The sequence below is a fragment of the Lathamus discolor genome, chromosome 5 (assembly GCF_037157495.1).
Source record: "Lathamus discolor isolate bLatDis1 chromosome 5, bLatDis1.hap1, whole genome shotgun sequence".
In the NCBI taxonomy this organism is placed as follows: Eukaryota; Metazoa; Chordata; class Aves; order Psittaciformes; family Psittacidae; genus Lathamus; species Lathamus discolor.
In genome coordinates this window covers 12,193,840-12,206,117 of record NC_088888.1, presented here as the reverse complement: position 1 = coordinate 12,206,117, position 12,278 = coordinate 12,193,840, and the positions used below count along the sequence as shown (strand labels likewise).

Genomic DNA, 12,278 nt, shown 5'->3' with positions numbered 1-12,278 from the left:
GGAAAATAGGGGATGATGATGGGAGATCACTTCCAACTCTACCGTGCTTGAGCAGTTGAAGAGACCTGCAGTTGCGAAGAGAAGTGAAAATGTCACACCAATAGCAGCTCTAAAATAGGCTGGGAAGGGAGGAGAAGGTGGTCCAGAGAACCAAACAATGATAACAAAATGAAGCATCTCAACAGAGAAAATGATCAGCTTGCAACTGAAAGCTGCAGCAGGCAGAGCAGCAGTACAGCTGATCTGCAGTAGCTGCTCTGTATCTTTTGCCATTTAACAGTTTTATCAAGGTGGGACACCAGAAAAATACCACTAAGATCCAGGACACCGAACTCTATAAAATAAACATTAGAAAATGCATTTATACAAATGATTTGAGAGTTGAACAGGGATCCATTTATAAAATAGAGATAATTTTACAAAGCTTCTTGCCTTTCAGCATCATTGTGACAAACAGCTACATGAATAACGGAGCTGCCAATTACCAGGCAATACGCAGACACTAGTGCTGTGACTTTAAGGTTTTGCTGAGCTTTCCCAACATGCAGAACTACACCTCTTCTTCCACACCTTGGACAATTACGCTAAATTCTATTTCACGTTTGTTTTAAGAATATAAAACTAAATCAACTTGAATATATTTCCTGATATACCAATTTCAACAGTCTTAGGTGACCACCTGCAAGGAATTAAATATGCATTTAACACCTGTCAGACTTTCATATGGGCTGACTTAAAGATACTTCAAGTAACTTTACATAAATTACATATGTCAAAATACATGTATTTATGTATTCTGACAGTTAATACTTCTCTCTCCATTAAGACTTTCCTAGACAGCATGTAACTGAACATTAAATAATTGTCAGCACTTGCATACCCCTAAATGACCCCTCCAAGACAAGTGACTTCAGTGAACTTTAGCCCGTTCTTCAAGTACTTTGCACTGGCCCTAGTTCCACTGAAACCACCAACTCCTTCCCTTTTCACCTGCTGTCAACACCCCCCAGTGATAGCCTACACAGCCAGAATTTAATCCCTCAAGAACTATCAGTCTCAGGTAAAAAGCCAGTTTGGGAAACTTTCTCCTTGCTCATCAGCCCAATCTTGATCACTTACAGAAAACAGAGGGAGCATTCTCTTGATTTTGCAAGCTTTTTATGATTAGTTGTAAAAGACACGCTGGCAAGTAATACTTAGCACTGGAACTGAGCCTCATGTACAGTGCTGATAATCACCAGTTTGCTCAACTGCAGATCACCGTCCTACTTTTGTAATACTCCACTTCAAAAAGCAGATGCATCTCTTGTCACTGATACAGCAGGGAAGTGCAGCTTTCAGGACGCTAAGTCAGGTACTCTCAGTGTTCTGCTGTAAGACAAATTAAGTAAGTCCTCAGTGTACAGAGAGCTATATTAATGGTAGTTTTTCTTTATTACCAGTATTGAAAATGCCACGAACATAAAAGCAGCAAAAGTTGGATTAACTGCAACTGTTTTCCCCCCCAGTCTTTCCCTCTCCCTCCCTCCCAAGTTCTCTGCGGACAGAGACCAAAATGTATATGGTGTGAGAATGTAAATCACATCATACATTTAAAATGGATTTCATGAATGTTACACAGTCCCTGCAATTACATCCTTTGTAAGGTAAGTCTTCACTTTAATGACTGCGATCGTTCCTTACTCCTTGATCTTACTCCTCCTTTCTGTTTTTGCATTAGAAGATCCAGCAAAGATTTCAGGAATTCAAGCAGTAAATGTTAGAGAGTCTTCTACAGAGTTCCGGAAATAAACGGTGGCAACGTGTATATATTGCAATTTTATTTCATTCGCTCAAACAAAACGTTAGCATGTAAGAAATTTAAAATGACACAATATGATAAAAATAGCAGAGAATGAACTGAGAAACTAAAAAGAAGGTAAACCTAAATGTATGAAAAGTCAACATTCATTAGTGATCATCTTCAGTCTTTGATTGACACTTGGTGCTCGTTAACTTTTGAAAACAATGAACTGGAAATCATTATGACTATTGGAAGAGATTTCAGCACCAGCACTAAGATTTTTACATTCAGTTGGTTTGCAGTTGACTTGGTAGCCACTTGTCTATAGTGCAGGTTTATCACAGGTCAGATCACAGTGTTGAGGAAAGCAACGCCTTCCTGGCATTAGAAAGGATCCCTTAAACTGCCCTCAGCTTAAGACATCCAGTGTACAAAAGCACAGAACCACCACAATATGGTTTTTAAAGAACTCAGCAGTAAGCAAAATAACCTCAGCTTCTGCAGTTCATTTTCAATACTGAAATCTCTGGAAACGGTGCAACTGTCAGGAGAACAGGAAATGTCTACAGTAATCTTTAATTCAATCCAATTTCCTGGAAAGAACCAATTCGGCGGTTTGGGATTACATAAAGTGTGTATGTAGAAGCAGCACAAAAGACAATATCTGTTCCTTTTTCTTTTAAACAGAAATCATGTTAATTGTAGACCAAGGCACAAAACGTTTAGTGCATAAGCCAGTTCCTTGCACAATCTAGTAGTTCAGCCTTTAGTTTTGGACCACTGTATACCCATTCACACTATTCCACTATGCTACTCCTGAACTCTCCTAGAAACAACTCAAACGTGATTTCTGACAACGGTAAACGTCCTCAATGCTCAAAAAGTCCGTGTAAAACAAAAACTTACATCAACAAAGATGAAAATGCCTCCTCTTGTTTTGAGAAAAACAGTACTTGACAAGCTTACTACAGAGTTGGTTTCTAATGCCTTCAATAAATGCATGCAGAAAAATGTTTTTGTCTATTTCCACTGTAGTCTTCTCTTAGAATCTGAACCTTCAGAAACAGGAAATGCTTGAATTGGAGGAAAATTTCTCATCAAAGCCTTTCCAAAGCTGTAAGTGCTGTTTTGCTTTGGTGTTCAGCACTTAAGACAGTATGTCACTGAAAGCATTTGTCTTACAAATGGAGCTGCATATAACTTTTAAGCTGAAACATTAATCTCCAAAAGTTGTAAATAAACTTCTGTTTTGGACCAGCACAGACCCCAAAGCAAACATGGCACTGTTACAGTTCACAACAACTGACAGTGCAAAGGAAAAAGGGAAGATTTTGATCCATATTCTTTGTCTGAAGCACTACAGATCCAATTAATGGAATTTCTATTCCACTGAATTGTACCACATTAAAGAAATTCAAAAATTAAAGTTTACAAGCATAAAGTCTGAAAACTCGGGGAAATAGGAAGGTATCATCTCCCCTAACAATGATTCTCAAACTGCTGACTGAAACCAATGGCATACAGTTGCTATTTGTTTCAGAGGCTGGGTTGTGTGGAGCTATGGGGTCTTTTGTCGGTTTTGATTTTTTTGGAAGGAGGGTGGCAGATAAATGAGCAGGAGAAGGGGACATTTGCTGTGACCTGATGCTCTGTCGTTTAAAGTAACTAACTGCTGCCCTGTTTCATTAAACAACCAAACAAGGATTCTCAGAAAAGAGTGAAGCAGAGGGTCATGGTAAAAAGGTAAAGGACAACGCACTTACACAGGGGCATCCTCAATAAAGTCAGATGCTTACACATTTGTTCTCTCACCGAGAAATGAGTTCGGTTCACATGGGAGTTTAAGAACCATTATGGAAGTATTACTGAATTTCAAATAGAAAACTGAAAAAGATACAAAAGGATTAAGTACCTGGTTCCATTAACATGGTTACTGATAAAAGTAGTGTTTTCCCTCATTATTACACATGCATGTAAGATGAAGAAAAAGTGTAGAAAGTAATAAAAATGTGTCACCTTCCCCCTCCCTCATCCCACATCTTTCTGGGCATAAATTAAGCCTTACAAATGAAAAGGCTACTCTGTGACATGCAATTTTTCTTTTAATTAAAAAGCTGGCTGTGTTGTGTTACATTACAAAAATGTCCACATGCATAAATCTAAAAAAAGCCCCAAAATCTACCGTAAATCTACAACATACTAATGATTTACATTTGACTGCTGATTCGCATTATGTCGAAGTCTTAGATTTGGTAAAGCATCGTAACAATGCAGGAAGGCATCTACATCTTTAAACTCTGGACTGTATTTGCTGTTTTTCATTTTCCTATAAAATTGCATGAAGGCTAACTAGAGAGGCTTCCTATCATAAAATTCCCAAATCTTGATATGTCATCACTGTCTAGGTCATTCACTTACAAATATTGCCCTTTAAAAGCACGCGTTTCTAATTGTTCCATGTTTCGTGAACTGAACTTCTACACATCTGATCTTGTAAATTATGCATGGAAGTATCAGATATGATAGGAAGACAAACCTGAGATACATTTGAAGTACAACAGTATAACTTGCTAACTCCTTCATTAACAAAGAAAACCTCTCTGAAAAGCCTTCCCACGCTTTTCCCTGTTTTTTTTTTGTCTTAACAACAAATTCTGAAACATGTGCAATTTTATCTTGACATGAGTAGACTTCAAAGCACTGTGATCTTGTCTGATAGGTGTAGGAATTTCTGCATAATCATTACAGTAACGTTAAGAGTCTTTTCCACCCTGCTGTAAAGGTCAGAAAAAAGCTGCAAACTAGGAGGGGAATAGCATATCACCCGAGTGATGTGTCTGAAGCTTTCAGAATAGGTTGTTTTCTCCCTCCTTCCAAGTGTCTGTCTGTCTCCGTTTTCTTCTAACAGCTCACAAAACGTAGTCAGTTTTATACCAAGTTATAGAGTCACATCGGCTTAGTACTAGTCTTTCTATGCAGTATTCGACTTGCTGAGTTCCTGCCTGATAGCTAAAGAGAGAGAGAGAGACAGAGAGAGAAGTTAACACATCAAATATTCAAAGTTAAAGCACTAAGCTAGAATACAAAACTGACCTCTTAAAGAAAGCTCATCCCTCTCCAACAGTCTTGTAATGTGAACAACCTATATGTAAGATAGCTTCATGTGGCTTCAGACATCTGGTATTTTACCAACAGTGGTATCAGTTTAATATCCCTTTTTCTCTTCCATACTTTTAGTACTTTTTCACAAAGGAACAAAAAATGCTCACCGAGGCAGTAAGTCACACACAGAGTTTTATTTCTTTCTTCACTGGTGGACCTTCTAAGGTTATACTTTCTCAATGATATCCCTCAACTACAGAGGACTACTTAAGAAAATATGTTCTGTTAAATTAAAAATGAAAACAGTGAGAATTCTTTTCTTTGACTCTTATGTTACTCTTATGAGACTGAAGTGGCTCAGATGGACTTAGACTGGCAACTAAGAAGGAGAAAAATGACTGCTACTGCTGAACCCAGGACAAGACCAAAGAAAACTGAAAGCTGGAAGCACAATCCTAGTCTGAGTATCACCAGTTTTGAAATACGCACCTCGGCAGCTCTCGTTTATTTAAAACTAACCCACCTACCACCACATGATACTAAAAATAACTGCAAATCACTCAAATATAGCATCCCTCCAACTGCTTTTAAAAGAAACTGGTGTCAATGTTCTGTTCAAACACAACATGCAGGAGAGAAAACACGGAAACAAAGTCAGTCAGAACTGGGTTGGCACAAATTAAAGTACGCCACCAGAGGAAGCACAGAGCTACTTTTACCAATACATTATTCTCAGGCTAGAAACACATTACACTGATGTTATAGAATCATAGAATACTTAGGGTTGGAAAGGACCTCAAGATCATCTAGTTCCACCCCCCCTGCCATGGGCAGGGACACCTCACACTAAACCATCCCACACAAGGCTTCATCCAACCTGGCCTTGAACACTGCCAGGGACATTGTTGTATACTTGTAGTTAATTACTCTTAAGACTGAACAGCAGCAGCAAACAGACGGATACCTACCATCAATGAGTTCTTCCTTTAATTTCGTTAACTCCTTCCTCATTTCATCTAAAATGTCCTATGGTGTCAGAACATAAATAGATCAGTTTTTCAACACAAACAGCCTAGTTTTGCACCTGTCATTTTCAGCAGAGAGAAAGCTGAAATTCTGCCAACCTTTAATCCTTCTGAAATGCACAACCCACCAAGCTTCCAAGTTAATCCCCAAAACCTAAACCATCCCTAAAACACTCTTACTGCTGGTACAGTGAAGAAAAAAACTTCTGGAGAAGTCCTATAAACTGATTCCTCTACAACTTACGAGAGAAGAAGGGACATACTGAGGTTAGACTTTTGCACTAATGTAAGTGCTAAATAAAAGTAGGATAAATAATACTTGCCACATCCCTTTAAAATAAAAGCTAGAACTGCTCCTGAGGGCTTGTTGTTTGCTTGTTTGCTTGTTTGTTTGGGTAGAGAGAGGATAAGGAAAGATTTTCCAGGCCAACCAGTTTCCCAGTTCTAGCTATAGTATCAACAGCATAATATCAGCACACATGCGCATGACATTGCAAAAGCAGGAATCAGCATCTGTGAGAAAGTGATGGGGCTGTGTAAGCCACCATCCTACAGTTACAGCTCCTAACAATACTGAAGCATGTCTGGGGACAAATAATGACTAATAATTACTAAATCATTATGTAAGTCTGAAACTAGTTAGCAAAATAGTTAAAAAGTGGTATTAGACAGCTACAAGTTCTTATATTCAAGTTTTCTATTCCAAGCATTATATACATACCTGCTTCAATCTGTCATAATCTAGACCTTCTGTCTGTACTCCATTGGCACTGGGTTGCCCCGCTGGTGTAGATTTTGGTCTGCAGTACAAAAACAAATCCTTGAATTACTTGTCACTCTTTATTACAGGATACATAGGACTTCCTCATCAAACTTGCTAACATGTGTTCACCAAAACCATAGTAAAGAATCAGAATAAAAACCAAAATGTTGGGAGTGGGAGGGTGGGAAAATCAAGCAGACCCAAAATACCACACAGAATAGAAAGCAACAACCAAGAATATTTTCCACACACTGGAACTAATACCATAAGAGTTATTAGTTCAAAACAAGAACTTTTCAAGTGGCAGACAGATTTCACTGACAGTGGTTTCTGATTTTTTCATAATGGGCATGAAAAGCTGAATGCCTTCAAATGTCAGATACTTTCCGTTCTCTCTTTTTAGCTGCTTACTCGTTTCAAAAGAGGCCTTCTCAAAGAAACACTCCCACTAATGACTACATGTTGATGCTGTGTATGAATCCTGTAGAATCATCCTGGCAGATTTTCAACATTTGACAGAACAGGGCTGAGCAGCCTTATCTAACTCTCATCCAACCTAAACTATTCCATCAATTGCTTTCTAAAGCTACTACTGTAACAGCAAGCTTGATTTATAAGATAATACTTGAGAAGTTGTAGTGTTTCGGACTATGTCACATTCAATGTTTGTTTACATAAAACTCTCTTAAGACATCAAAAATGTGCTTAGCAAGATCAATTTGTATTTTTAACACACATTCCAGAAGCAGGTTTCCTACCTCACTTCTCTTTTCTGATGCTCTCTGTTACATGGTGTAACTCAGACTCATGTACTTACTACACTTCCACAGGGCCTTGCATACCTACAGCTATTAGCAGAGACAGAACCTAGATGCTAACAGTAGAAATGGTTCTCCAAAGCAGGGGTGGGGGGGGTGGGTGGACGGATGGATGGATGGAGTGGGACAAAGGGAGGAATGCTCTGCTGTTCTTAATTGCTTTTTACATCTTGGTTAACATTCTCTCTCCACTGCCCTGTAAAATGTTAAATCAAAAAGAAGCTACTGATAAAAACTGCTGGCTGCTCATGCCAGGAGGCTTCCCCAGCGTTTAGAATTATCACACTATGACAATGTTAAGGAAGGGAAATGTTTTAGGAGGCTAAACTAGGTCCTGTTTTCTTGTCCTTGTATGTGACATCACTGAACAAAAAAGCCTGGCCTAAACTCAGTGTCTCACTTCAAAATTCTTACATAGGAGGAATTCATTAAACAGTGTATTTTCTGGATTTGTTACCTGAAAGTATAAGCTTATTTATTACAATGGAAGGTGGCCAGGAACAAAAAAAGACAAGTCAGCAGGAAAAGCACAGTTCTGTGCTTTATCTTCGCTCAAATATACAGTCTGAAACGCTCTTCTTTCAGAATAAAGCAGAGTGTGTGAGGGGAACAAGCAGTATACCCATTGCTTTAATATTTCCATTTATGTATTTTAATTTAGCTAACAAAGAAAAACTGTGTTCTCAGAAAAAAAGGATCGTGAACCTATATATAGAGAGGCTTCTTTTTACAAAATCACTAATTTCAGCTTTCATGCATCTTCTCTTACAATACATCAGTTCATCCATGAAGAAATTGTCCAGTTACACTTTGTTCAGTACCAGGTAAATGAGCCTCACAATGCATCGTCTGGATGACTTTTAGGACTCCAAATGCAACTCCCAACAGAAAAGGGCATCCACACCAAAATGTCACTTTGCTACTAAAGAACCTTCTCAGATTTGTGCTTTCCATCAGATACTTTTACATCTTATAGGTTCCCAGTGTGAAAAATGCTAGGAAACAACATGGGACACAAGGGTTGCCTATTTTGCCTTCCCCTAACCTATAACAACACATACCTGGGTCACTGAAGAGCCTGCCACATTCAAAAGATTCATTAAAACCTTCATAGCTACCAAGTAATCCTGGTGACAGGACATTTTAAATTGGTACACCCAAGCCCATTCATCTTTTCAAAGGCAGTAACTCCAGTGTAGGTGGTAGAAACCTCTCAACAATGTTTTTAATGCTTCACGATTATTTCTGTGCTCTTGGGTCAGTTACCTCAAGCCTAGTGGCACCCACTTAGGAAAAAACTGTAGTTAACCACACAAAACAGTCAGTAAAAGGGATTGTATTAACTATCCCTTTGCTGCTGGACCTCGCATCAAAGCAGAGAAGTGCAGGAACATCCTGTGTTGTTCTACCAGCTCAGTTCTTCACTTGGGATCAAATACTCAATTGCTACAACTGTTTAGATGTAAGCTCCAAGAGAGAAATCACTAACATTATTATTGCTTGAAACACACCAAAGTGAAATACATGATCTACTGAGGAAGACAGAAGGTAAAAGGTTCAGTAACTTGGATAGGGGAAGAAATCAGAAAATAGAATTCACCTCACAACCACCAGAAACTCTATAGTGTGTGCTAATGCTATGAAGACAAACCACAGTTTAGGATCTTTTACAAAACTCTTTAGATATCATCAGAGCTTAATTCATTATGAAAGAATTCCTTGCTCAAAAACACTCATCAAGATAAGGTCTTTGGCAATTGCTGCTTCATCATGTGTCTGATATTAAAAGTGTTACTTGCAGTTTACCCCTCAAACTGAACACTGACTGACTCCAAGCAGAACGGCATGAGTTCTTCCAATTCTCCATATATAGTTTCTGATCATTTCCATTGACTATCGCTTCGTCCCATACACGATGATATTACAGCATTTACCCAACATGACCAAAAAAAGAATCAGTGAACTCCCAAATGCAACCCCTGGCAACTGAAAACAGGCACCTACTACCTGCCTTAATGGAAGAACCCAAGCAAGAATATACTTGAATATTTTAATAAAATTACTTATGACTTTAATATTCTAATGAGATGACTTTAAAGAAAAGGTCTCCACTGATAGAGTGCTTAAAAACACCTTAAATGTTTCTTTTACTTCACGTCTTTAGAATAAAAAGACAGCTCTACCAGTCATACACTATATATTCCTGCTACCTGTTAAAAATCTCAACTTGAAAGTCTCTTCATAAACTCTATGACTCAGTCTTAAGAATGCATTCCATTTTTGCTTTCCAAAATGCAAGACATTCTTCATTCAAATGTGAAAGACCATCATTTGTAAACTAGATCATTTCTAATCTCAGGCAAATGTAGCTGTCATCCCCCAAGAATTATCCTATTTTTCCTTCTTCAATTTGCTCAGAAGAAAGATCAGTGGTGAATGCAGTTACCGTTACGGAAAACATTAACTATTGAAATTTAGTGAGCAAAACACCCCAACCATTTGATGCTAAGATGGCTAAAGAGCTCTCCCGTGTGGTTTTTCATAGCATTGCCTAACAGGACAGTAAGGCAACCTCCACAGTTCAGAAAACACCTTATATCAAGCATGCAAGGTAAGATTTTTATTCATGCCAACATGCAGAATACACCACCCAAGATAAGTAGCTAAAGGGGAACTTTTCATACAAAAGATTAAGTAGTCACCACAATGAGTGCCTTCATGGAAAACAAAGCTGGAATTCGACTCAGTAATTCTGAGGGGCTCCAACACATTTACCTGTGGAAAGGTCTTAAAACCTGAAGGCTTTTAAGATTGCCACTACAAACAGTGAAAACAGAGATCTGCAGCTTAAAATACATACAGTGTTAATTCTAACTCGTGAATATATTCCCAGCAGAAACATTGATTTCCCTTTTCAATTATTTTGGTTTTCCTTTCCCATGTTTATCTTTACTTAATTTGTGAAAAGCAGATGTGAAAACCCACCTGGAAATATATTTGCTATTCCTGTGAATGGTTCACTGGATGCTAGCATATCCAACAGGAATATGCATTTCTGCAGGTGGCAACTGCCAGAAAACCAGTAGCTACTATAAATTCATAGCTAGTTCCTAATCCTTCTCAATTTGCCTTTGACATCATCTGCTTTTAACAAGTCCAAAAATGGGCTCAACTGGACAAACAAAATGTGATGAGGAACCTGGTGGTGCATGTGGTGATTACCAATCCATGTAGAAAAAGTCCAACCCTGAACTGGTCAAAATGGTTATTACAAAGTCCCAAATCCCAACAGGATGATACCTGTTTAATGAATCATAGAACCTGTTTTCAGAAGCAAGCAGATTTTTCCATGGAGATTCCCGTCTACGAAGGGGAGAAACACTACCTTAACAAGCTATAATAGGTCTTAATTTTGTTCAGTTCTAGCACCTTAAATGCCATGGAGTTTCACTAGTTGTGTTCCAAGAATGTTTCAGGAAATACTAAAAGCACGTTGCTTAAGTCTTTTCAAAGTCTGCTACAAGAAAAAGGTCTGATTTTAAACATGACACTAACTTAAAATACTCAGAACATTCATTCTGAATAACAACTCCTTCATTGTCTACCTGTTTGGAAGCTCTGAAGAGAAGATTTTGCTTATTCACCAGTTTCTGAGGTAGGCTTTGTTTAATCCCTGTAAATGACTCACATACTCTGCAGAGGTCAGAAGCAGGTTCTAGAGCCTTACTAGGTGAAAGATATCCCCTTTTGGGGAAGAAGGCATTAGTGTTTCAAACAGCTGCACCCTTTGATTAACTCACTGAAACAAAGCCATTTAAACAAGCTGCTTGCTGAGATAAACTTGGTAACTGTGGAGAATTAACTAAAATGCAAGGATATTCAAGAGAAACTTCCACTAATACATTTGTTCCTTGGTCTATGAAACATTCTTTATGAGCAAACTACCAACACTAACTAGAAAACTGTACCAGCAGTCATAGAATACATGCTATGGCACCTTCCTGTATGTTATGACGGCACTGGAAAATAATACTGATATTCGATAAATATGGAATTCTTATTTTGGAAGTACTTTTACAGTATACACCCAGTGAGGCTCTCATCAAGCTGAATTCTATCAATATCTTCCATTGGGTGACTGAAGACAAAAGTTTAATGGAGAGATCATCTCAATACATCAAGAGAAGTCTCAAAACTCCACTGTACTCCTCTGTTCTCTTCTGTTTAAACAGACCATAGTAACCTCTCAATTTCACCAGTTGAAACAAGATCATGAAATGGGATGCATAAAAGAGTTATAAGAAGACTCCAGCTGCAGGGACAGGTAGAATGAAGACTTAAGGGCACCCAAAACTCCCCAAGAGAGTCTGCTATGGAGAGCTGCCCTACTTATGAATCCCTTCATTTTCCTTACTTCACTTGTTTATCCATAGGGTATCTATAGCCAAAGGGCCAGGTCAGCAACTGTCTTAAAACACTGTGAAATCTAAAATGCTCTTTAGAATTCCTTACACAAATTATTTCTGCAACAGGTATCCCCTCAATGCCATGTATCAAGACCTTGATCTCCTTGAGAAAAAGAGACCTTGGTTAAAAGAGCTAGATCTAGTGGGGGTGTGGGGAAGAATATAGCGGGAAGTCAAGCGTAAAAGTAAAGCAATATTTTGTTACACTGACAGTATAGCAGGATGTACGTCACTACCAATGTCACCTGCAAAGCAAGCAACCAGAATCAAGGCTGGAGACATTTTAAGCTCCTTGATTTAATCTGAAAGACAGACAAGGAT

General features: G+C 38.4%; 1 protein-coding gene across 6 annotated transcripts in view; it reads right to left on the bottom strand.

The window, feature by feature from the left end:
- Positions 1 to 2,343: 2,343 nt before the first annotated feature.
- Positions 2,344 to 12,278, bottom strand: part of ENAH (ENAH actin regulator) — a 96,923-nt gene continuing 86,988 nt past the window's right edge. For 3 of the 6 annotated variants that reach the window (XM_065679775.1, XM_065679777.1, XM_065679779.1), the window contains 4 exons: positions 10,792 to 10,854; positions 6,632 to 6,710; positions 5,854 to 5,911; positions 2,344 to 4,792 (listed from right to left, as the gene is read on the bottom strand). In XM_065679775.1, coding sequence (XP_065535847.1) covers positions 4,755 to 4,792; positions 5,854 to 5,911; positions 6,632 to 6,710; positions 10,792 to 10,854 — 238 coding nt within the window. In that variant the 3' untranslated portion in view covers positions 2,344 to 4,754. The remainder of the gene's footprint in view (positions 4,793 to 5,853; positions 5,912 to 6,631; positions 6,711 to 10,791; positions 10,855 to 12,278) is intronic. The other 3 variants (XM_065679776.1, XM_065679778.1, XM_065679780.1) reach the window with 1 other exon arrangement.